The sequence below is a fragment of the Hemicordylus capensis genome, chromosome 6, assembly GCF_027244095.1.
Source record: "Hemicordylus capensis ecotype Gifberg chromosome 6, rHemCap1.1.pri, whole genome shotgun sequence".
Taxonomy (NCBI): domain Eukaryota; kingdom Metazoa; phylum Chordata; class Lepidosauria; order Squamata; family Cordylidae; genus Hemicordylus; species Hemicordylus capensis.
The window spans coordinates 159,442,782-159,469,649 of record NC_069662.1 but is presented as its reverse complement, the minus strand read 5'-3'; the positions used below and the strand labels follow the sequence as shown (position 1 = coordinate 159,469,649).

Genomic DNA, 26,868 nt, shown 5'->3' with positions numbered 1-26,868 from the left:
AAGGACAGGGAGGGGAGGATGTGCTGTATATTAAGGAATAAACTCCAACAAGCTAGAATCCAACAAGCTGGGACCAGGGTCCTCCGTGAAGCAAATCAGAAAGGCATCAAAGAGAGACAGAGCTTTATGGGCCACTTCAATTACATAGACTGGGCAAATTCACATGCAAGTATTGATAAAGAGGCCCAGTTTTCAGACATGCTAAATGACTGTGCCTTAGAACAGATGGTTGTGCAACCAACCAGAGAGAAAGCAACCTTGGACTTACTCCTGAGTGGTGTCCAGGACCTGGTGTGAGATGTCAGAGTTGATGAATCATTGGGGAACAGTGACCACAGCGTAATCCAATTCAACTTTTATGTGAGTGAAGCATTTTGAAGCAAGTTCAACACAGATGCGTTGGACTTCAGAAGAGGAAACTTCTAAAAAATGAGGAGATTGGTAAAAGGGAAACTTCTCAAAAATGAGGGCACTTGTAAAAAGGAAGCTAAAAGGGCAAGTCAGGAGGGTCAAAACACTCCAGAAAGTATGGAACTTATTTAAAACCATAATAATAGAAGCTCAGTTGGAAAGTAGACCAAAAAGGAGGAAAGGTACCACCAAATTCAGGAGGATGCCAGCAGGGCTAACAAGTAGTGTCAGCAAAGCTATAAAAAGGAAGAAGACTTCCTTCAGAAAATGGAAGTCCTGCCCAAATGAAGAGAACAGAAAGGAACATAAACTCTGGCAAAGGAAAGGAGAAAATAAGGGATGCAAAAAGAGAGATTGAACAGCATATAGCTAGAAGTGTCAAAGGGAATAACAAAAACTTCTTTAAATATTTCAGAAGCAGGAAACCTGCCAGGAAGGCAGTTGGACCCTTAGATGATGAGGGGTGTGAAAAAGATTATTAAGGAGAATATGGAGATTGCAGAGAAGCTGAATGAGTTCTTTGCATCTGTCTTCAGGCAGAGGATACTGATCATATACCACTCCAGAACTCAGCTACTCAGGCTTGGAGGCTGAAGAACTGGGCAAATTTGTGTGGGGTTTTTTGCATTAAATTTTTATTGATTTTAACAATATCTTAAACATCTCATTACATTCAATTAAACAAAAATTGACTTCCAGCTCACCAATCTGCACGAATCACTAACTATACAATTAACCCTTGCTATAATAATTCAAAACATATAACCTATATCTTACCAAACTCGATTTTAGTCTACTCAACCTGCTAATATTACTAAATTTCAAACCCTGTTGAAAAATCAATATTAGGAAAATAGTTCTTTAGGTACAGTAAGAATGATTTCCAATCTTCTTTAAAACCTTCCAAATTTTGATCTCTTATCAGTACTGTAAGTTTTGCCATCTCTGCATATTCCAAAATTTTTATCAGCCAATCTTCTTTTGTGGGCAGTTCATTGTCCTTCCATTTCTGTGCATATACTATTCTGGCCGCTGTGGTTGCATACAAGAACTGGGCAAATTTGAGGTGAAGAGAGAGGATGTTCTAAACTGTCTTGAAAAACTAAAAATGAACAAATTGCCAGAGCCAGGTGGCATCTACCCAAGAGTTCTAAAGGAACTCAAATGTGAAATTGCCAACCTCCTTGCTAAAATATATAACTTATCCCTGCAATCAGGCTCTGTACCGTAGGACTAGAAAGTAGCAAATGTAACACTGATTTTTTAAAAAGGGATCCAAGGGCGATCTGGGAAATTACAGGCTGGTTAGCTTAACGTCCATTCCAAGCAAATTGGTGGAAAGCATCCTCAAGGGTAAAATTGTAAAGCACATAGAAGAACAGGCCCTGCTGGGAGTGAACCACTCTGGCTTCCACAAAGGTAAATCTTGCCTCATCAATCTTTTGGAGTTCTTTAAGAGTATCAACAAGTGTGTGGATCAAGGTGATCCAGTTGACATAGTATATCTGGACTTGCAAAAAGCTTTTGACAAAGGTCCTCATCAAAGACTCCTGAGAAAACTTAGCAGTCATGGGATAAGGGGACAAGTACATGTGTGGATCAGTAACTGGTTGAAGGATATGAAACTGAAGGTAGGAATAAATGGACAGTTTTCACAATGGAGGAAAGTAAGAAGTGGGGTCTCCCAGGGATTGTTACTGGGAGCAGTACTCTTTAACTTGTTCGTAAATAATCTAAAGGTTGGGGCAAACAGCAGTGGCCAAATTTGCAGATGACACTAAACTATTTAGGGTCGCGAAATGCAAAGCAGATTGTAAGGAGCTCCAAAAGAATCTCTCCAAACTGGATGAGTGGGTGACAAATGGCCAATGCAGTTCAATGTAAGCAAATGTAAAGTGATGCATATTGGGGCAAAAAACCCCAACTTCACATATACACTGATGGGGTCAGAGCGGCCAGTGACTGACCAGGAGAGAGATCTTGGGGTTGTGGTAGGCAGCTCATTGAAAGTGTCAAAGACAAATTCCATGCTAGGGATGATTAGGAAAGGGATTGAAAAGAAAAATGTTAATACAATGCCCATATACAAATCTATGATGCAGTCACATTTGGAGTACTGTGTGCAGTTCTGGTCATTGTATCTTAAGAAGGACATTGTAGAACTGGAAAAGGTGCAGAAGAGGGCAACCAAGATGATCAGGGGCCTGGAGCACTTTCCTTATGAGGCAAGACTACAGCATTTGGGAATTTTTTAGTTTGGAAAAGAGGAGACTATGAGGTAGACAAAGAGAAAGTTTTCTCCCTCTCTCAAACACTAGAACCAGGGGTCATCTCATGAAACGGAAAGCCAGCAAATTTACAACCAACAAAAGGAGATACTTTTCCACAAAGTGCATAATTAATCTATGGAATTCTCCGCCGCAAGATGTGGTAATGGCCACTAGCTTGGATGGCTTTAAAAGGGGACTAGACAAATCCATGTAGGACAGGTCTATTAATGGCTATTAGTCTGGTGGCTATGGACCACCTCCAGCCCCTAAGATGCCTCTAAATACCAATTGCAGGGGAGCAGCAGCAGGAGAGAGTGCATGCCCTCACTTCTTGCTTGTGGGCTTCCCAGAGGCATCTGGTGGACTACTGTGTAAAACAACGTGCTGGATAGAAAGGCCTTGAGCCTGATCCAGCAGGGTTGTTCTTAAGTCACTATTCCTCAGCCTACAGGGCTGCTATAAGGATTTTTTTTTTGTTAAGCTACTCTGAGCTCCTTAAAGTAATAAAGACTCTGCTTAAACCACTGCAGCTTTCAAAGGAGCTATGAGATAGAGCAACCTCATGCCTAAGGTGAGAGAAAAAAACATTAAAGCCTATTCATGGTAGAAATAAAATGGTTATTCTTTAAATAGGTTTTCTTTTGGTTTTTTGCTTTTTAAAAGGGCAATACATCAAATGACATATTCAAGCTGTTTAGTCTCAAAGTATCTTACTTTTTAAAAAATCCACACAATATAAATGGGGATAATTTGTCATTCTAATATAGCTGTTTGGCATGCTAAAAAAAATCAATCAACAAAAGTGCAAAGCATTTTACAGGAAGAGATTTGTGCCTCCTGGAACTGGCCTAAGCTCTATCCCAGAGTTCCATCTCCAACAGCCACATTTTCTGCTGGAGCTTATAGAATTTTTTTTTTTAAGATCCAGCCTACTGGAGGGTGAAGCAACAGGACCAACTCTTTAAAAATCTGTACCACTCAAACATCATAAGCCTAGCAGAACTGAAGGAGAGGGTGATGACCTGCACAGGATTTCATCTGAATATTATTTGCAAGGTGTTGTTTCTAAATATATATAGGAACGATACAAGCGACAGACCAGTTCGGTGTAATGTTGGCTGGATGGGAATCTAATATTCCCATGGCATGCACACTCCTGCAGAACATGTCGTGAGAACTGGAGGAAATGTCAGTGATCTCAGTTTGGCAACACAGCAACCTGAGATCACCAAACTAACTTCAAATTGTGATTATGAATGTCACCTTGATCTCGGGTTGGCGTGTTGCCGACACTTCCCTCAGATCGCTGATAATTCCCCCAGTTCTCACAACATGCTCCATGGGTGCGTGGAGGTCTCAGATTTCCATTCAACTAACATTACACTGATCGTGAGAACTGAGTCAATATCAAGGAACAAAGGAAAGAGACTGAGCTTGCAGCTGTGGGCCACCCAGTGTGCGACTTGGTGGTCACAATGAATCTACTACATGGAGATTGTGTTAAATTACTCCACATGTCCACTGCCATTCATTTATAGTTGTTATTATGATTATTTTATTTATACACCACCTGACTCCAAAGGCTCTAGGTGGTTTACAAAAACACAATAAAAACAGAATATAACCAACTATTAACACATTCAAAGATTACCACAATTAAACACATTTAAAAGCAATTAAAAATTTAAAGCATTCAGAGATTATTAAGTTGCTCCCCTCCAGCTAAATATAACAAAACTCTCAATTTATAGAGCTGCCTCTTTGCTCAGTTAGCAGAGGAACAGAAGCAGAGTTAACTTAACTCATGGGAAGAAGTAAGGGCCTCCAACTGAAGAAATATATATTTTTATACTCTGGCTTCCTACACAGAGAGGCTTCCATCTCTTCAAAAAACATACCCCAGTTCCTTCAGCCTTTAGGAAACACATTCCAGACTCCTCATTGGAGCTCTTGGCTCGATATTTTGTGCCCTGTCAAAGTCATCAGGGTAATGAGTTTTATAGCAGGTGGAACCATGATCTCCAGTGCAAGAGCTGCTGTTTGCTGATCCTAATGGTTCAAAAGGTTAGGCATAAATGTGGTATTGTAAGGAGGATCTTGACACATCCTTAAGATGATGGGTTCACACGAGAACAGGCTGTGACCACCTGTGTACCCTATAAGAACAGCCAAAGGCCAAAGAAAGCAGAATATCCAGACTGCAGCCATCCTTCCACAGTGATTGTGGGAGACTCCAGCTTATTCAGCAGACATTACCGGATTCATGTGCATCTTCATTAGCATTTCAACATTTTGCTTTAAGATTCTTCAGAGATGGAAGAACTTTTTGCATTCGTAGAACTTGGTATAGTCGAATAAAAAGCTTTCATTCCCAAAGCACTAATAAGTTATTTCATCTTGGCTTTTTGTTTCATATCACCATGTAAGTTGCATTAAGTCAATATATAGGGTTGACTACTACATTTCTAAAGAGAGCCTGTGCCGATGGGATTTCTTCTCTAAGAAGCTGCCTTTTGTACTAGGTCGTGATAATCTGGCAACGATGAAGCCTTGGGCAGCTGACCCTGAAACAGTCATCTTGCCAGATTTAAAACTCACCGTCCCAGACTGGTTCCTCCAGCTGGGCCAAGCAGCCCGACTCGCCCCTCTCCTCCTCCTCCTTTAATAGTTTTGCGCTATTAAAGCCAGTGTAAACTCAACCATGATTAAGAGTTATGAGTGGAGCAAGGGCTGGATGGCCCACTGCCTCCTGCCAGCTTCTTTCCTCCAGCTTTTTGTCCATCACAAATCCTCCCCCGCCCTTTAATCACAGTGAACAACTGCACTGGTTGCAGTGACAACTCTGGCTAATGCGATCCACAGTTGCCTTGTAACCAGTATCTGAAACTAGGGTTTTAATTTGTTTTGCAAACCCTGTTTCAGAGGGAAAGTGGTTAATGATATATTATTTACAAGTGAATTTTAGCCCGTTGAAAAATGGGCGCTAGTAATGCTTTCGGCCCCGCCGCCGAACCGCCCTCCCAGCTGCCCGATCCCACCATTTGTACAGGAAAGAGGAGCTCGCCAGCAGAGCTCCTCTTTCTGCAAAGGCTCTTCTCAAACTGGCGCTTTGAGCGGAAAGGACGCCCTTTCCGCTCAAAGCGCCAGTTTGAGAAGAGCCTTTGCAGAAAGAGGAGCTCTGCTGGCGAGCTCCTCTTTCCTGTACAAATGGTGGGATCGGGCAGCTGGGAGGGCGGTTCGGCGGCGGCATTTTTCAGGGCCAATTTGGCCCTTAGTAATTTGGCGGGGGGACGGGAATGGTGGGATCGGGCCCCAAGGTTTCCCCCCCCCCCGGCTTTACTGGCGGCGCCAGGCCTCGGCGGCGGCTCCGCCGCCACCTCGGCCAGCTTCCCTGCCACCTCTTCCCCCAGCGCCTCTCTCCTTTATTTGCGGCGGCCGCTTCTGGCCCCGCCGCTGCCTCACCCGCACTCCCGCCGCCAGTTGCCCCGCCGCGGCCACCGCCACCTCTGGCCATGGCCACGGCTGCGCCGCCGCCTCTCCCGCACTCTCCTCCTGGCGTAGGCGGCGGCCACTTTTCCTTCTCCCGGCCCCAACATGGCCGCCGGGTCCTGCCGTTTGTGCCTCCCTTGCCCTGTTCTGGGCATGCCCAGAACAGGCCAGGCACGAACGCACGCTTGGTGTCCGTCCACGGACGGACACCAAGCGTTTTATTAGAGAGGATTGTTGTTAAGACCAGCAGAGGAAGGTGGGTGATAAAGGTGTTCTATATCCAGAGCGCCACTGTGATGTAGAGGCTTTCCTAAATTCACCCAACAGTCTATGGCTGAGCTGGGACTTCAGCTTAGACTCTCAAATCGAAGGCTGATGCTTGACCACAGTGCCTCTTGATTTATTTAACTTTTTAAGTAATAACATTCCTTGTTGTGGCTTCCTCCACTCATTGCAGAGTAAGTAGAAGACACTTACCATCACTATAATCGATGGGAGCATAAGCACCTAGAAAAAGAGAGGCTGCAAAGCTGCTGATCAAAGAGATCCTCTGGAAGAGAAAGGGGAAATGAGAAAGTGAATTCCAAAGATATTCATTTCAGTTTACCTGATCCAGGGCATGTTCCAACATACACAAAAGCATATCTAAATGTCAATAAATTTTAGTGTGAGAATTGAGCATGTACCGTCATTGGTCCATGTCCAAAGTGCAGAAAATAAACGTTTGGAGTTTGAGTCAATGAAGCACACTTTTACAGGGTACGTAGGAACATAGGAAGCTGCCTTATACTGAGACAGACAGTCTGACTCAGACCATTGGTCCGTCTACCTCAGTATTATCTACACTGACTGGCAGTGGCTCTCCAGGGTTTCAGGCAGATTCACTGTGCAACATGAATCTCTCAGGCAGGAGAGATTCATGTTGTACAAACAGTCATATACTGGAAGAGCATCTGTCAGTCACCAGTATCCACTTTACCTTATTTCCTAAGCATGAATACTCTCCCCAATACTTGATGGGTCTTCAGGGTCGGAGTCAGAGGTCATTATGGTGGCGCTTCACATGGCTCGAACCCGGGCAGGGAGCCCACCATCAGCCAGAGCCTTGGAAAGTGGAGGGGGATGCTGCCATTTTATTCAGTCTTGTGCACATACGCCATTATACACACAAGGCTACACAGCCCCACCAAGTGGTAATGACAACAAGGAGCAGAAGGAAGAGGAGCAGCCTTTGCGTGGCAGACTCAGAGAGAGAAGGCACGAGAAACAACAGCTGAGACTGGTGTTCCACCTCACTATTGGAGGAACCAAACCCCTGGGCCCACTGATGGCTGCCCACATATGCGCACTGCAGGGAAATTAGCTGCACCGCATTTCATGCATTTGCAACAGACATGCCTTTTCTTACACAAAAGCCAGCCCCTGCACTGCCAAGTTGTAAACAAGGTTTCATGTTAATAAGGGGCTGTGAACACTCAGCAATAAGAAGCACTGTGCCTGTGCTGTTCCAAGCATGGGTTTACTCAGCATCCACACACTTCACGAGTTTCTATTCTCCTTGCCAGCACGAATGATGCTGTGTTCATACCCAAAGCAAGATCCTCGCACAACTTCTTCTGCGCCACCCCTTCTGGCCAGCTCTTGCTTTCCAAGAACCACCACTAAACAGCAAAGCAATAAACTGGCACCCCTCGTCTGAGGCTGGGGGAAGCGGCTATGCCCTGAGCTATAGCCACACTACTTCTAGGTCAACACCATGCACACACGACAGAGTGGCTGGAGCTATAGCCAAAACTATCCTAACATCCACTTCCGCTGCAGCTCCATCTAAAACTCCACTCACAATCCCATTTTCCATTTAGTGAGGTGGGTTTTGTTTTTTGGTTGTTGTTTATTAAATGTTGCCTTATTTATTCTGGAACAATCTGCACAAATGTTTTCACATGTTTCTTTTCCAAAACAGCAAAACAAAACAAAAAATCAGTTGCAGTTTCCAATAAGTGAACTGGAAGATTAGTCAACCTCAGTTTGTGCGTAGACCTCAGGGTTCTGGCTGTAAATCTTCGCTATCTGGTTTCCTGTAAAACGCTGAGAAAAGACAGGCCAGTGCTTAGGAATACAAACTGTAAATGGAGTCAATAATCATTAACTCAGCGTAATGAGTTCAGCACGTTGCACTTTGGATATTTAATTTGTCTGATGCATGATGGAAGTTACTATTCAGTTGCAAGAGGCATTAAACAGACTATAATGCATTGACTCTTTATTTTGCTTGTCCTTTGGTGGGGGAGGGAAGGAAGACTGCAAAGAGAGTATTCCTGGCCACAATTAACATTTCAGAAATGACAGATCAAGGAAATTAATTATCCTTGTTACCTCACAGGGATCCCAGCATGCCTTACTTCTACACTGTTCACACATTCCTTCGCATATGGGAATATGGTTAAAACTTGCTTGTTTTGTCATGCCTTTGGTATAGAGAAAGGTGGAGGGGTTCCTCTGGATTACTGTAGGGATCCACCTGGACACCAACATGGAGGAGAACCCATCAGAGGAGGAGCCCACCCCAGCCTGAATCCCTGGGCCCAGTAACCACAGCCCACATCCTTCAGGGCTGGAGGGATCAGAGCAGGTTATCCCCACCTCAGAACAGCCCTGGAGCACAGTGGACCCAGTATCCCCCAGCGGGGCTCTTGCCCCTTTCTTGGAGACTCCTCCATCGCCCCCTAGTCCCTGGAAATGGAGGCATTACTGCATCCAGGCAATAAAACAAACAAATAAATGAGCAAAGCATTAGGAATATATATTCTTCAAAGAAGGGTCCACACTCTTGCTTTCCCTCACAGTAGGGATGTGCACGAATTTATTCGGCACATCCAGTACGGACATGCCAAATCAATTCAGTGTGGCCTGCTGAATCATTTCGGCTTGGCAGAGAGTGATACCTTCAAGCATGAGTAAAGGAGGTCCTTACCTGCTCCTCTGCCACCCCCGCTGAGGCTTCACCAAGCAGCCTGCGTGCAACAGCAAGAAGCACATGCGCAGTGGCCATCTTCATCCTGCAGCTGTGCACAGACTTCTGAGTGGCACAGCACCATTCCCAGGAAAGCGACAGGGCAGCAGAGGAGTAGGTAAGGACCTGCTTTACTCATACTTAAAGGTACCGCTCCCTGACCCACCAAAACAAAGTGCTGGTTATTACCTTTAAAGCCCTGATGAATGGCTTAAGTCCAAGTTATCTAAGAGAGCGCCTTCTTCTGCATGATCCCCACCGCACGTTAACGTCATCTGAGGAGGTCCGTCTCCAGTTACCACCAGTTTGTCTGGTGGCAACACAGAGGTGGGCCTTCTCTGTAGCTGCTCCTGGGCTATGGAATGCACTCCCGGCAGAAATTCGTAATTTGAGATCATTGCTGTCCTTCAAGAGAGCCCTTAAAACATACTTTTTGGCCTGGCCTTCCAGAGTTTTAAATGATGAATTGTTTTAAACTGTTTTAAACTGTTGCCCTGATTTTCAGGGCTTTTAGCTGTTTTATTGGTTTTATTGTGTTTTAATAGTTTAATTTTAATTGCTAATTTGTTTTAATTAACCTGGTGGCACAGTGGTAAAACTGCCGCCCTGTAACCAGAAGGTTACAAGTTCGATCCTGACCAGGGGCTCAAGGTTGACTCAGCCTTCCATCCTTCCGAGGTCAGTAAAATGAGTACCCAGAATGTTGGGGGCAATATGCTAAATCATTGTAAACTGCTTAGAGAGCTTTGGCTATAGAGCGGTATATAAATGTAAGTGCTATTGCTACTATTGCTATTAATTGTTTTTATCATGTTGTGAACCGCCCTGAGCCATTTTGGAAGGGCAGTATATAAATCTAATAAATAAATAAACAAACAAACATTCATTCACATCCCTACCTCACAGTGACACCAACCTCAGTGAGGACAACACAGGACATTAAAGCATATTAAGCTGGAGTCATTCTTCATGGAAGAAAAGATCAAAGAGAGTATACAAGGGGGCTCTGTTGTTCTTCTAGCACTAGCTGCCTCTTGGTCAACTTTGATTTTTATTTATTTTATTTTTACATTTTTATACCGCCTTTCGTTAAAAGAAAACCCCAAGGCGGTTTACAAAAATTAAAACATACAATAAAAGCAGTAAAAACATCAAGCTAAAAACATATATAAAAAACAAGACAGCAGATAAAAAAACACACAAGAACAGCAGTGAAAAACGATTATGTAAAAGCCTGGGTAAAAAGCCAAGTCTTTAAAAGCTTTGTGTTCCAAGGTGGGCCAGGAGCCTGAAAAGCCACAGTTTGGCCCCCAAGGCCTTTTTCTCACACTGTTCTCACCTCATAGGCACATGAGCCAGTGATGTCAGCAAGTTTCTGAGCACCTCCAACAGCTTTCTCTAGAGAGCAGCACTGGGCATTGGTACTGGAATCCATCCAAACAGGGCTGTTGCTGACTGAAAAACAAGACTATCGGGATGTGGGGGGAAATTACAAATATCAGAAAGATTGAGTCAATGCTAATCTAAACACTAACTGCACACAGCTCTGCTCCATATGAAAGGGTGGCACACAGGAGAAGAACATATGTCTTGTATTTATTTTGATTACTTCTATCTAGACTTCCCATATTTAAATATACTCAGGGTGCCCTACAACGTTTAGAAACAACAACAGATAATCTAAAACAGAACCACCAAAAAAATGTAGAAACAGCAGTAGAATAAAAGCACAATTAAGGACTAGATTTTGAGAAGCCTGCTTGAACAAGACGGTTCTCAGGATTTGCCTAAAATACAAGCGGTGAAGGAGGCAGACGTATCTCTCTTGGAAGGCCAGTCCACCTTATAGGCATCACAACCAAAAAGGCCCTCTCTCATACCACATATCACACTGCTCCCAGTAGAGGGAGGCGGGAAGAGAAAATGATCAGGGGTCTAGAGTTCCTTCCTCATGAGGAAAGGCTACAACATCCGGGGCTTTTTAGTTTAGGGGAAAGCACAACTAAAAGGAGACATGACAGAGGTTTATAAATTATGCAGGTTGTGGAGAAAGTGGAGAGAGAGACATTTTTCTCCCTCTCTCAAACACTAGAACCAGAGGTCACCCCATGAAACTTGAGTGACAGGAAATTTAGGACCAGCAAAGGAAATACTTTTTCACACACCACCTAATTGATGTATGGAATTCTCTGCCACAGAATGTGGTGATGGCCACCAGCTTGGATGGCTTTAAAAGGGGCATAGACAACTTCATGGAGGACAGGTCTATCCATGGCTCCTAGGCTTGATGGCTATGTGCTACCTCCAGGCTCAGAGGTAGGATGCCTCTGAATACCAGTTGCAGGGGAGCAACAGTGGGAGAGGGGGCATGCCCTCATCTCTTGCCTGTAGGCTTCCCAGAGGCATCTGGCGAGCTTCTGTGGGGAACAGGAAGCTGGAACAGATGGAACTTAGGCCTGATCTAGCAGAGCTATCCTTATATTCTAACAGCCACAGAAGTGGAGTGACGTTCTCAGGCAGACTCATATGAAAGGAGGCAATTGTCTCATATGAGAGGAGACTATATATGAGACAATTGTCTCATATAAGATTCATGTGGGAGGAGGCACCCAGCAAGTGTCATGGCCATTCAGCCACGAGACTTGCTGGGTGACTCTGGGCCAGTCACTTCTCTCTCAGCCTAACCTACTTCACAGATTTGCTGGCCTGGACAAAACCCTGACCCCTGTATGTGAGCCTCTAGTAGCTGGGCAAAAGGGTTTGCACTCTATCTAGTTCAAGCAATGGGAGGCAGGTGAAATGTAGACCATGACTACTTCCTCCCTTTACCTGAAGTAGCAGGACCTGAAGCCTCCAAAAGGGAAACACACACCACCACTTTCTTTGCCAGTGTCAACACATTTTGAGCACATTTTTCTCCCCAAGCCAGAAACGTAGAGCCAAATAAGAATGTTGGATTTGGGCTAGGAAGACAGGCAGCTCTGAATTCAAATCTCCATTCCACCATAACGTTCACTGGGTGTTCTTGGGCCACTTGCTATCTCACAGCCCAACCTACCTCCTAGGGTTGTTGAGACCAAGGGCCATAAATGCTGCCTTTCCTTCCTTGCTCAAAGGGCAAGATACAAGCATGACTGAGAAACGCAAGTTTGCAAAAATGAATTGGCACGTCACAAAGGCAGATTGTGAAAATTCTCATAGAGTTTGGCGCATCATAAAGCAATCATGGGGTTGTTTCCTTATTTGCCCAGATTCTTGGCAAGGAGGAGGTGTTTCATAAGGAAAAAAACATAGCAATCACCCACTTCTTTTCTTTCCCAAGGATCAAGTGGATATGAAAAGATAGATTTCTCTTTGAAAGAGAAAAATAAAATATGCCATCCATATATATCCTTGTGTTTGCTTTTAGCTAATAAAAATACAAAGGATCCTTCTAATGTCAACATGCAGCTGGAAAAGAAAGCAGAACTATCACAGATCACTGAGCAGGAGCAGCATTGAACTTCCTTTCAAAGCTCCTCAGATACATTACCTTCAGTGATTGATGTAAAGGAAGATCAGGTGAAGTGTTTTGCAAAAGAACCTTTGCTCCTTCTTTCCAGTAGACACTCCCATGTTGCTGTCCAAACAAAAGTATAAATAAGACCAGAGTGACAAATTCAGGTTCATATCTCAACTTCCAAATTTAACCCATTAAATTTAAATAAATCTGAATATTACTAGATCCTTTTTAGGTATCATTTTAAGATACTGACGTAAGCAGGAATTGCCCAGCTTTCAAACAGATTGTTTTCCAAAAGTTCACTTAAAAGTTGGATGTTCATAACACAGAACGCATATAGTTCCCAGGTGCAATGATCTGTTTGTATGTGCAGGTTAGCATTTGTAAGTTGGGGACTTCCTTAATGTAATGTGTTATGGAGCTTTGTTTTTATGTATGGCTGTTTGTAAGTTGGATGTTTGTAACTCAGGGAGTGCCTGTATGTAATAAAAGCTATCACTCATCATTTGAAGGAAAGGCCACCTTTAATGTTTTCTTTTCCATTTCCGGTTACAGTAATACAAGTACATGACCAAAATAACATCAAAAAGTACACAAACATGCACTAATTATCTCTTCTTTTTAAAATGTTGTCATTGCACTGTTTGAGAATGCCAGCACCGCATACAGAGCATGTATGATTCTACAAGAGGGCAAGGGGTGAAAGCACAGGATACAATACTGGGTCCAGAATTCAGCTTTCTGATAATTCCAGCTTTTGTTTCTTTCTTTTTTTAAAGACAACCTTTTAGTCCTTATTTATGTGAAGATATACTTGAAAGTGTGTGGACAGTGCCTGTGAAACTTCAGAAGCCAGAGCGATGGTTGAATAAAGTGTTTCTAGGGTTTTAGGGTTCAAAGGCAGTCTGCTGCAGCATTGTGCATAACAAACAACAGCTGAAGTTTCAAAATAATTTTCAAAGCAGATTCCATGTAGAGTTCTTTGCAAGCTGGGTCTGACCAAGGTGTGTGTAACAGTGGCCAGATCAGCCTCTGCCAGGAAAAGGCATAGCTGGCACACCAGCTAAAGCTATGCAAAAGCACCCCTGGACAGCTGCTACCTGGAGTAAAGTTGTACCCAGCAACATTCCCAGGCTACAAACCTGATTCTTCAGGGTGATTACAAGCACATCTAAAATAGAGTCTACACCTATCACCCAATCATTTTTCTTACTAATCAAAAGCACTTCTCTCAATTAAGTTTCAAGTTGCAGCCCACCTCCACTCCATCACTGACACCAAGCAAAGTAAGAGAAATCTGCATATAGGTTGCAGAATCTGGACTGCAGGGACATAACATTATGTATTGTTAGTGTGGAATACACACAGCCCAGAATACTGGACTTTTCCTGCCCCCTGCTTTTAACTAGGGTTGGCACCCAGTTAAGAAAATATTAATGAAATGAGTTTTAACTGATTTTCAGTTAGATCTCTGTAACTGCATATGACTACATCCATCGTTTTGAAGAAAAAAGCATAATTTGTTTCTAGAATGGTGCATGTGTCGGTCACAGCAGGTGGCATTTTAAGAAGAGGAAATTCTCTCCTGTACGGGAGAGATCCGAGATGGCTCTTTGAAGATGGTGCCTGCCTGTCATCTCCTTTTTAAACAACTACTTACGGTAAAAAGAACTAACATTTTTTGAAAAATATGCTGCTCGATAAAGCAGAGGAACATTTCAGTTGATTAAATGGGATGTTAATGTGTTCATCTAACTGATTGGCTAAAGGTTGCAGCCCTACTTTGAACTAACCTGTCCAGCTCCAGACAAAGCTCTTACTCTGGAGAAGTTAAATCCAGATGACTTCATCTTGTCCAAGATCACGTGCAGAGCCTAGAAGAAGAAAATGGATCAAGAACAACTCCATTGTTCCAGGACATTACGAGCTCACATGGGCCTCAGCATTAAACAGGGAGTAGATGCCTGCCTGCCACTAGTGATAAATATTAAGAGAATACTGAAGAATGAGTTAACAACCAAAGGACCTTTCAAGAAACTGAATAAATTAATTTGCTAAATAACAGCGCATTGTTAAAATACGAGGGGTGGGTGATATTCAAACATTAGAGGATAAGGCTGTAGCTCAATGGTAACGCATCTGCTTTGCACACAAGAGGTCCCAGGTTCAATCCCTGGCAGCATCTGCAGGTAAGGCTGGGAAAGACTCCTGCTTGAAACAGGGGTGGAGACACCATTGGGCGAATGAGTACAAAGAACCCCGACCGCCACCAATCAGGGCCTGCGAGCACAGCCCCAGGCACGCCCCTCGCGTCTGACATCAGATGGGGGGCGGCGTTATTTCAGTCCCAAACAGGGTCACACAGAACCGAAATCAGCCCACGCTGCGTTGGCAGTGCAGCCAGAGTGCTCCCTCCCTTAAAGGCAGGGAGAGCCACTCCTGGTCGTGGCCCCGTTTGGGAGGGAGATTGGCCTGCGCTGCACTGGCACCATGGCAGGGAGAGTCACTCCAGCCCACGCTGCCCAACGCAGCGCAGGCCGATCTCCCTTCCAAACGGGGCCGCACAACCCCATTTGGGAGGGAGACCACATCCCTGCGTCTGACAGATGTGGGGCCACGGGGCCACAGAGGAGCCACACACAGGCTGCCGCCAGCCTCCCTACACTTCTGGCCTGAAACCTTGGAGAGCTGCTGCCAGTCAGGGTAGAAAATACTGAGCTAGTACCCTCCCCCCATTTTTGGACCTGTTGCAAGTGACCTTCAGTTGCAGGACAGTGAGCAAAATCTGCTTTGTGGGCAGAATCTCCACATCAGTAGCACTGGTAGCTTCTCCTTTCTTGTGCTGCCACTTTCTGGGACAGTGCCATATTTATTTGCCAAATGAGAAGATCGGGCATGGAAGGATTTAGACTGACCAGCCTGCATTTCAGGGAGTGGGTTTTGGGATACCAAAGAGAGCAATTTGGCACAGTGAAGAGCATTTTCCATCCTCCCAGCCATCTCTATAACTTTATACAAAGTATGTTTCAGTTCCAATAGTAGTTTTTCACTCAGTTTGGAGCAGTTTGTTTTCATAACAATCTGATCCCTGATCATTTCATCTGTAAAGTTGGCAAACTCACACGTTACACCTAAGGCATGCAATGCTGTATCATACTGATCGATAGATTCGCCAGGCAGATGGGATCTAGAATAGAACTTGTAACATTCAGCAATCACATTCAAAGTAGGGTTGAAATGTGAAGAGCAGCTTCATAAGAATTGGCATCCCCTTCTAAGTTGGCAGGAAAGGGAAATATTCTCTAGCCTTCAGGGCCCAGGCAGTGAAGCAATATAGCCTTCTGCTTTGCTGGAGTAAAATCAAGAGTCTGTATAGTGAGGAGGTAATTGCAGAAATAGGACCTCCATTGTTTCAAGGGAAAATAATGTTCTCCGTGGGTGGACAAGAAAAAAACATCATGGTGGGATCTGAGCCATGCTGCAGCGGGTATCCAGTGAACAACAGAGTCCAGGATTGATAAGGAAAAAGTACCTTCAGGGGCTGTGCTGCAGGTCAGAAAGCTGGAGAAACAATCAGGAGCAGCAATAGTAGAAAGCAGTTCAGGAATGTAGGCCCAGTAATGCAATGAAATGAAGGTGCAGGAACATTCACAAGCTTTTCAGACCTACACGCTTAGCTGGTTCAAAATCTCATCACCAAATGTTTTGTAACTGCTTCCCTTGTAAACACAACATGATCTTATGTAGATTTAACTAAGACTTTATTCAGAAACAACTCCATTTTCTCCTTCTCCTTTCCCTCTCCTTTCCTTTCTGACTCTACCTCCCACACTCTCTACCAGATCTCCACTGGAACAAACTTCTAAACAACAAAACATAAAAGATTACTAGACAGAATACAACACTTGTCATATTGGGGGCCAGGTCCAAATATTTACTGGATGAATTAGCCCTTGCTCATACAAGAGCTCCCAGTGCACATCAGAGCTTCTGTGGATCTTTAGATCAGGTTGAATAGCAAGGCTGTGTGAAACTTCGATTTTCCCAACTAATTGTGGGGAAAGTCAGTCCAGATTAGGCAATTGTCCAGCAAATCTAAGCAAAAAGCACATGGTCACAAAAGTTGCTAAAATCAGTTTTCATGACACAAAACATGCAGTTTTGGGGACACAAAAGACAATGGACAACAAAATGGACAACACTACCACATAAAATGCTCTTTGGGACACAAAGTGATCTTCCTGCATGAGGTCACACAGCATATGCTCGAGATAGCGGCTGAGAGCAAAATGAGGAAACAATATGTCCAATCTTTCGGTTCTGCAAACACTGCCTGGAAATACGGCTCAGAACCACCTCATACCTACACAGCTCTTGAAAGCAAGTATACACTAGGAAAGCAGTCACAGTAATATATGTCAGGTTCTGCTGTGCAGATTTGATGGTTTTATAAAATATATAATATATAAATATATAAATATATAATATATATATAATTTATAAAATATATAAATATATAATCTTTTATAAAAGATTTTATAAAATATAAAAATGATCTTCAACCATCTGCTGGACAAAGTTGCAAGCAACCAATGTACATGGATTTGCACACAGAGAGAGCGAGCCCAAAAGTGAATTTGCGTACTTGTGTGTGTAAGTGTGTGCTTTGTTTTTAAAGAGAAATCATGTGTTTCTTGATGAAAATGTTCCTCTTTCCCAGATCTGCTACTTGTATTTCACTGAGTTCATATTCACGTTTTACAAATAAACCCCACCACGAGGTGAGACATCTGATCATTCTTACATGGTCCTACTTATAAACAAATTCTTCGAGGACAAGTCTACCAATGGCTACTAGTCTGAGTAGGCTGCTTGCAGGTTCAGAAGCAGGAGGCCTCTGAATACTAGTTGCAGGGGAGCCACAGCAGGAGGGGGGGCATGCCTTCATCTTGTGCCTGTGGGCTTCCCAGAGGCACCTAGTGGGCCACTGTGGGAAACAGGGTGCTGGACTAGACAGGCTTAGGCCTGATCCAGAAGGAGCATTTCTAGGCAGCAGACTTTATTTATTTATTCGATTTCTATACCGCCCTTCCAAAAATTACATGGAGAAATAACAAACAAATAAGATGGAACCCTGTCCCCGAGGGGCTCACATTCTAAAAAGAAACATAAAATAGACACCAGCAACAGTCACTGGAGGTATTGTGCTGGTGGTGGATAGGGCCAGTTACTCTCCCCCTGCTAAATAAAGAGAATCACCACATTAAAAGGTACCTCTTTGCCAAGTTAGCAGGGGTTATTTACTTTACTGTGAGGTTTTACTGCGAATTTGAATTTGCCCAAATAAACATACACAAATAGTGGATTTTACTGCAAGGTTTTACTGCGAATTTGAATTTGCCCAAATAAACATACACAAATAGTGGATTTTTTTACCCCAGACATAAACCAGGCTGGGGTAACGCATGAATAATCTGAATCATGTGTGAAATGTTCCCCAATAGTTCGCAGGGACTTCAGGGTAAATCTGGCTGATGTGTGAACACACAACCTCCATTCCGGGGGAGAAACAAGCTAGAAGCCCTGTCTGGAAATGCTCCAGGGCTCTTATTATGAATATAGTGAAACAAAGATGCAGTTACAGACTTTTCAGTAGAATAGCAATCTGTGAATGTATTCCTTTGTCACCATATGGGGTGCATTAATAAAGAGCCAAAGAAGTATGTTTTCTTTGTCATCTGGTCCTACTTCCACATAAACACGCTTGGGACTAGGATATAAGAATTAAAACTGCTATTGAAAAAGGTCCAGTGTTGAATAAACAAGGAATAAGAAAAGGAGTCAAACTGGTTTCCCTCCTCAAAGAGAAAGAAAATAGTGCTTAATATTAAAAAGAAGGAAAGGCCAATACAGCTTCAGCAGGGTTAAGTGCAAAGAAAATGTAATTATGTGAAAACTCTGTTTAATCATGAACGATTTTGACATAATTTTTAAATTAACACATCTGTTATTGCAAACAATGGTGCCAATTTGACTGCTTAAACAAATGAAAAGCACAAGATGCAGGAAACTGCAGTGTCAAAAGAAATTCAAACGATATCCAAACAGAAATTGAAAACAAGCAAATTATTGTCTGCAAAATGTAATGGCTTCTTGCATAAACCAATTTTAATAATGCTGAACTAAGAAGATGACACAGTGTCATCTAATGACACAGACGGAGCCAAACAGGCAACAGCAAAAACAATGGCAGCTCCTAATTGAGCAGGGAAGGGAGTTGCCATCCCCCCACCCACCCCCATCTGCAGCATCTGCACTAGATAAGTACTTCACACTCCTGCTGCTGTAGCAGGGGTTTCCTACCTTGGGTCCCCAAATGTATGCAGCAGATCCCAGGTTCAATCCCAGGCACGTCCGAGTAGAGCCGTGAAAGACTCCCGCCTGGAACTTTGGAGAGCCACTGCCAGTCAGTGTAGACAATACTAAGCTAAATGGACCAATGGTTTGACTCAGTAGAAAGCAGCTACCTGTGACCCTGTGTTCCAAAAGCTGAGGATCCCTGCACTGAAGTAAGAGTGTACGAGAAAGGTAAACTGTCTTTATCCCTTTGGCTCCAGAAGCAAGCATGGATCCTCCTCTCTCATCTAAGGATAGGGTGGACATTCACTCCTTGGATGGGTTTCCTTCCCATGGCTAACAATCCCTCACCCAGGCCCACATAACATGGGACTTGTCAGGCTGAAAAAAGACAAGCACCCATATTGTGTGGCCTGCCAGATGCCTGAGAAGCCCCCTAATGCTTGAAGTTCCAGGCAGGCAGCAAAATCGGCTGCTGTCCCTAGTGGGCTGCTGTACATCGTTGGGCTGCATTTAGCCTGGTAGGGCAGAAGATGTGCAGGACAGCAAGGCAACTTCCTATGTTTAGCACTTAGCCCATGAGTGTCCAGCAAGAAGATAGTTTCCCCCTCTCCTGAAAGGAAAGGAACAGAAAGCCATCTTAGTACTCCAAGTACATTGCTGGTACTAATCCAGTCCTCATCTCTCACACCAGTTGCTAAATATGTGGTAGTTCAACACAGAAACATACTCTGGAGTGCAGGAGTGCAGAAAAGCCCTTCTAAGCCCTTTCAAAACCTTCATGCACCTCTGCTTTCACGGGATCCTCACATCACACGTGTGAGGTGGGATAGTGCTTTACTCAAGGCCACCTAGCAAGCTATATGACACAGCAGGATTTGAATCTGGATCTCCTGTGTCCCATCATCACATATTTTCCCAAAGCAATGCCAAGCATGGATTCAGACACAGATTACAGCAGCTTCCTCTTCCTTGCTCACACTAAGATTCAAGTGGGCATCTGTCACAAAAATCTAGCAAATGAGCCACCTCACATATTCAAAAAAGCAAGGATCCAGGACACAAGAACATAAGGAGCTGCTTTATACTGAGTCAGTTCATTGGTCCATCTAGCTCAGTATTGCCGACACCAACAGCACCTCTCCAAGGTTTCAGGCAGGAATCTTTCCCAGCCCAACCTGCAGATGTCAGGAATTGAACCTGGGACCTTCTGCATGAAAAGCAGATGCTCTACCACTGAGCTACAGCCCCATCCTCCCAGTGCCACAAATAGGGGTGCAAGAGGGAGAATGGGGGGAAGGCAACTTGAGAATGGACCTGCCTTCTTTTTCAGGCACTGACCAAATGCATTAAATATACTTACCTTGATCCACATTAATACGGGAGAAGTCACTGTCAGTCTGTCACTGTGAACATAGACACCACCTTGAGTGCTGCAGGAAACACAACATTTAAGTGAGCATAGCAGCAGAATAATATTTAAATGAGCAGGAAAATAATGCTTTGCATTTCCCCCAAGCAAAATCTTGCCTTATGATCATTTGTGGCTGAAGAGCACATTTAATGCACTTGTACACTTCAAAGATCGCCAAACTTGAAAATTCTAACCACTCAAGAATGCCAGAGAAAATGTGCCCACTACAAGGTTGCCATACAAAAATAATTTTAGCACAGTTCCCTGACATTTCAACGAGATCTATGGGAGGAGAGCCCTGCATCTGCAGAGGGCCTTTTAATCCACATCAGTTTGAACTGATACTGAAGTTCATCTCTGAAGCTCTGATGTAGCAACAACACCTTTACATTTTTATTTAGGCTGAGATATACCGCAAAGCAGTGAGACATAAGGCCCATTCACATGTTATGTTCAAAACTCATACAAGTGTATAGTGTACACAAGTACAGTCATTCACATGTTATGCTGAACGCAGGTACAGCAGTACACTTCCTATCTGTACCATGCATTTGAAGGGCTTATATCCAGGTTCACTTTTTAAAGGAACACAGATACAGTAGTTCACACAAACACATGTATAAGTGTAAAGAGACATCTGTACACTCATGCAGCATGTCTAAATCAGGCTATTCAAGACCAAATACGTACAGCAGAAAGCCTGAGATACAGTTACAAATATGTCAGCGTAGAAAAGGTGTTAGTGATATAGATAAGGGCAGTATACAAAACCAGCCAGTGAGCAGAAGTCTAGTGTGGCAGCAACTGATGCATGTCCAGCTGAGAGTGAGATGCACATAAGCCTGGAAAAAAATTGGACACTCCAAGCTCCAGTACATGAAGAGGGAATGGCATGCCCCTTCAACAGACCGCCAACTCCTTTAGACTACCAAGGTTTGTCTAGGAAACTGTTATGTCTGAAGTTCTCAAACCGGGGTCTCCATATTCCATTGCTGAAGTGGGAGGATGATGGGAGGTGGTAGGTAATGGCATCCACCTGAGGTTTCTTAAAGAACCTGTGCAATTGCTGATCTCTTAAAAAAATGTGTAATTTGTCCCTAAAATTGGCTTCTGTACCTGAGGACTAGAAAGTAGTCAATGTAACTTTTGAAAGGGGATTCAGATGGGAACTGATCTCACCATATGCAGAGGCCAACGGTGAGAAAGTAATGTCCCAACAGCCCAATGCTTCCCTTTACACATTCAAAAGATTTAAATAGCTGTAATATCCTAGTGCAAGTCAGCTGTTTTGTACCAAATATGGCACTAATGACAAAACATACCCAAACTCTGGAAGATCTTTGTCAAAATTAACATTGTCTTCATAGATGACTCGTAGTTGTTCATCCACAGCAATTACTTTCAGCTGAAGAAAAAGAAAATATATCACTCATTACAAAATGCACATCTCCACTGGAAGAACTGATCGTTTTTGTGTGACCAATAACTGAAAAAAAACAAGAAGCTAGCTCATTCTGCTTTTCATCCCAAGTACAGAAAATGATTACCCACAACTGCTTTGTTTCCTGGGTACACATTAGAAAAGGGTTGCACAATTTTGGCCCTCCAACTATTTTTAGACTACAATTCCTATAATCCCCAACCACAGTGGCCAATAGACAGGAATTATAGGGATTTTATTCAAACATCTACAGGAGGGCTGTGCAACCTTGCTGAAGTTCCCATGACCAGTACAGAAAATTGTCTCACAATTTCCCATCACAGTTTCCCATTTCTTGATCTTCGTTATCAGATTCTTTTCCCTTTTTATTTAGCTTTTTTTTTTTTACAAGCCAGTTATGTACAAGTCCATCAGTTCATCATAAACATCTTAATCTCATCATTTTTTCTGCTAATTTCCTTGAGGTGGGAAGGCCAGGGAGAGAAAATTGTTTCTGAACCTGAACCACTTTAGCATTTTCACATAGCTACTGGGGAGAAGGGTGGTCATATCCAAGTTAAGGGTGTGTGTTTTAGTGCAAGGATGAACAGCTCCAATGCTAACGTTTGAAGTAGCAACAAAATGTAAGAGTGTTTGCAGATTTTGACCAGTCAAGCTCTTACCCTCACATACAAAAAATTATTGCAACTAAGACTTCTTGGTGTAGTGACTAAGTCTCAGTTCCCCTTGGACAAGCCAAGCTTCATTTCTCCCTCATAAAAATGCTCAGGATTTGTGATCCCAAGAGAAAAAAACAGAGTCTAAAAGTAATAATCAAGTCGTTTTTCATCTTTTAAAGTGTAACACCTGTGGCAAGATAAATCCTTTATCTGGTAACATGATACTCTTCTACGTCTTCAGTTTTGTCAGGGCAAAGAGGCTGGAATATTTTAACAAGTAACCTACAAACCATGACTGAACTTCATAGGTTAACCTTTGATTTCTCATTTGAATTTGCTGGAACTCAGCAAGCACAAGAAGCATTTGTTTTCCAGTATAATGGCTGAAGGGACTGAGATTCTCCAGTTTGCCAGCTCTAAAGATTTTATCACAACTTAGGTGTTTTATGATTAGCGGAGCCTAAAACAATGTGCAATAAATCAATCTTTGGGTTCAAATTAACATTCAAATTCAAATTCTAAAAAGGCAAAATTTCAAAAGCTCAAATCATCTGAGATGTCAAAAGACAAAGTACACCATCCATTGGGAAGGACGCCTGTACAAACTTCACTGAAATAAATGGAATGCTATTATGTAGCTCCCCATCATTTCAGTGAGAGAACATTTAAATCGTGAAGGTCACAACACAATTGTTGCACATACCAGGAAGCTACAATTGGCTACAAAGCCCTGCTTAGTGCACATGCAGTGGCAAACCAGCATTTGCCTGTGTAGTGTGTGAAATGGCCCTAGGCTTGACATTCATAACAGGTTCCAGGAAGAGTCCTGCCTGATTTAAACGAAGGTCACAGTCCTATGCACACACACTTAAGAGCAAGCTTCACTGAATGTGATGAGGCTTACTTCTGAGCAAATATGCACAGGATCAGCTGTTAATGTGTAACACGACACATTAAACTAGGGCTGCACAACTTTGTCCCTCCCCTCTTGTTGGACTACAAGTCCCTTCATCCCCAGGCACAGTGGACAATAATCAGGGATTATGGGAGACGCAGCCCAACATTTGCAAGGGGGTCAAAGTTGTGCATCCCTGCAGTCCCTCATCATAAGGTGCCTGCCTGGGGTGGGCAACTGTGCTATTATTCACAACAGAGACTGTTAGGGCTTCTTTGAGCCTTGAGCCTGTGATAAATTGAGTTTTCACCTGAGCATGTGCAGAGTGTCATTTCCTCCTTAATGCCATTGAACTTTGACTACCTATTTCAGGCTCTGTGTTTAACAACACAGTTCATAGATGTGTTTATTAACACAGTTCTGCTCCCCAGTGTAACTCCAAACACAGGCCTGCAGCAGGGTTTGGGGGAAGAGGGGTGGGGTCTGCCCTTAACACAGGGCAGTGCACAGTGCATTCATTGTGCCTGGAAGGATTATACAACACACTGCCTGCAGGTAAAGCTTCCCATTCTAATCCACAGTGCCAGCCAGTAGAGTAGAGAAGGGTTATGGCTGGGCTCTTCCAAGAGGCTGCGGGAGGCAGTTGCCTCAGATACGGATGCAGGAAAGTGTGCAGGCAGCAGCATATCCTGGGCCCTCACCATCATGGGAGCCACCCTGCCATCCACTGCCGCTACCCTTCCTTGCTTGCTGGAACATGCAATTCATTTCCCTCTCCTTGCCCCACTGGGGCACAACTCTTCTTCTCCTGCCCCCAGGAGTGCCACCACTGCCTGGTTTGGTGGAATGGTCCGAGAGTCAGGACTGCTGCCTCAGTAGCATGGCCTGAGAACGCCGAGCCTCCGCCTACAGATGGCCAGAAAGGGGTGCTGCCACCTCAGGCAGCAAAATCTCTTGGACCACCCCTGGTTGGTTAAAGTGTGGGGTGCATGCCTGAACTCAGACTCATCGGAATTGCTGGGAAAGTCACGGTTTTGTTAAAAGGGTTCTCTATAGCTCCCCTGGAAGGCAGAATTATTCTTTGGAGGGGCCAAACCAGGCATAGGCGTAACTATAGGGGGCGGGGGGGCACGTGCCCCGGGCGCCACTTGGCAGGGGGCGCCAAAAAGTGCCCCCGCCGATTTGCCGGAAAAAAATTTTTTTGGTTTTTTTTTTTTATTATTATTATTTTGCAGAGCAGTCCCCCTCCCCCGGTCCCGGCGCCGCCCCCCCCCCATTGGCATTGCTCATCCAGCACTGGGCGCCGCAGCGTCTTCGTAGTCCAAGTCTCTGACTCTCACTCCCCGGCGCACCCCGCCGCCAGTCGCGCATGCTTCGAGAGGAGGACACGCACCAGAGCAAACTTCCTGAACAACTCCCTCTTCTGAACAACTTCCTGAACGCCCGAACCAGTTCCCCTTTTTGCTCATTCAAGTCCTTCCTCCCCTATAATCTAACCACGTTTTAACTGAAAAGGTTCAGGGAGGGGGAGATGGGGGGATGTGGAACCTTGGGTTCCACATCCCCCCATCTCTCCCTTCCTGGACTTTTTCACTATGTAATGCAAGCTAATTTAATTATATGTCATCATCAAAATGGATTAGCTGTTTCAGCCCATCAGGAAAGTCTAAACCTCCACCAATTTAATTAACCAGACTGAAAATCAGATGAACAGAGAATGTTTTAATGAAAGGTGGTATATAAATTTAACAATAAGTAAAACTATCATTAGGAGCAATTAGCGATTACTTAAACATTGGTGCTGCCAAGCAATTTGTAAATAAAACTTGAAGCCCTTTGAAAATAAGCTGGAATTAATTGTAGGTTGGGCAGGGGGTGAAAGTATATACTTCTAAACATTTATTGTTAAATTTATATACCACCTTTCATTAAAAACAACCCCAAAGTGGTTTGGTTTTAGTCATGGATTTTAATTTTAATTGCTCTTTTTGTCAATGTGATGAAGATTAGTTAAACCTGAGTGGTCTTAGGCTACCAATGCTGCATCTGAAATGCCATTTCATTTTTTATTGTCATAAATACTCTCCAACCAATTTAAATAGCAAAGGTGTATATTATCGCTTTATTCAATTGCAGGGAATCTCAAAAAAGCAGGATTTGCAACTAAGGCAGTGCATATCTTCTCTAAAATGGCCCTTTTATAGTTTTTCTAACTTTGAAATCATAACATAAAACAAAGCATAAATGCATAAATGCTTCCCCCTCCATTTGAAACCTTTTCTGGTGTAAATAGCGCACGGTTTTGGAAAAGGGGAGTCTTTCTTTAACAGCGGGAGAATAAGGAGTCTTTAGCACTATCACCCTAGTCCCTCGAATTACTTTGGAGTCCTTGGTTTTCGTTTTGTTAAAATACAGTCACTCACAAGGGAAAGTCAGGAACAGAACCAGGGCGTGAGGGAGGGGTATCATAATCATAATCATCATCATTGCATCATAATTCTGATGTTTGAGATACAAGCCAACTTCACAGGGTTGTTGTGAGGAAAAACCTAAGTATGTAATGTATTTTGAAATTTTTGGTAATTTTTGTAATTTTTTAAATTTTTAAAATAAAAGTTTTCTGAAACATGTGTGTCAGTCAGATGTATGTTGGGGGGACGTGGGGGGGGAGCACAATTTCAGTGCTTGCCCCGGCGCCGTTTTCCCTAGATACGCCTCTGAAACCAGGACATTTGGCCCAAGCCCCACGCTAGCAGCAGGAGGGGAGAGATTCCTGACCGAGGTCTCCCTCCCTGTCCCCAGGGCTCCTGGCCCCCGAATGTGGCTCCCAGAGCAGCAGCTGCCCTTTGGCCCCGTCGAGCCCCCACCCTCACCCCGACGGCTGCTTGCAGGGTCAGCTCCAGTCGCGCTGCTTTTCTCTCGGGCTTGCTCAGAGAGGAGTGCGGGCCAGTGAGAACCTCCACTGTGCACAGCCAAGCAGAGCATGCATGCCGCTCAGGGCCTGCTGCAACCGCGTGCAATTGTTGCTGCTGCTGCTGCTGCTGCTGCTGCTGCAGGGAAGGGGCTGCCTGTGCTCCAGGGCTGGTGGTGGAGACAGGGAGGCTCCAGGCGGGAATCTGCACACTGCCGCTGCTTCACATCGCTGGGACTCCATGCACCGCGTTTGTCCTGACCGAGCCCCTATAGGGGCCGCCCTGCTGGAAGGGCTCTTAATGCAGGCTTGCGGCAGATCTCGCCGACAGTTTCGCCCAAAAGGGCTCGCGCCGAGAAGCTGGGCTGCACTTTAGGACGCAGGCTTCCTTCAGGCCTCCTGACAAAGCCTCGGGGAAGGAGAGGAACCGCTCAGCCGCAGCCTCAGACTGCCCCCAGGAGCGCCCAGCAGCCGCGCTGCGGATTCCCCGGTGTTACTGGACTACA

General features: G+C 44.1%; 1 protein-coding gene and 1 non-coding gene across 6 annotated transcripts in view; both read right to left on the bottom strand.

Annotated features, from left to right (window-relative positions):
- The window catches only part of XYLB (xylulokinase), a 154,621-nt gene that overhangs the window by 126,797 nt on the left and 956 nt on the right, over positions 1–26,868 (bottom strand). For 4 of the 5 annotated variants that reach the window (XM_053265461.1, XM_053265459.1, XM_053265460.1 and 1 more), the window contains exons 2-8: positions 21,779–21,861; positions 20,406–20,475; positions 14,479–14,559; positions 12,716–12,802; positions 10,523–10,651; positions 8,193–8,258; positions 6,648–6,720 (exon numbers count right to left, since the gene is read on the bottom strand). In XM_053265461.1, coding sequence (XP_053121436.1) covers positions 6,648–6,720; positions 8,193–8,258; positions 10,523–10,651; positions 12,716–12,802; positions 14,479–14,559; positions 20,406–20,417 — 448 coding nt within the window. In that variant the 5' untranslated portion in view covers positions 20,418–20,475; positions 21,779–21,861. Of the gene's footprint in view, positions 1–6,647; positions 6,721–8,192; positions 8,259–10,522; positions 10,652–12,715; positions 12,803–14,478; positions 14,560–20,405; positions 20,476–21,778; positions 21,862–26,324; positions 26,584–26,868 lie in introns of those variants that run through there. The other variant, XM_053265462.1, reaches the window with a different exon arrangement.
- TRNAE-UUC (transfer RNA glutamic acid (anticodon UUC)) lies at positions 20,222–20,290 on the bottom strand. The gene has a single exon. It is a non-coding gene; the product is annotated as a tRNA-Glu (tRNA).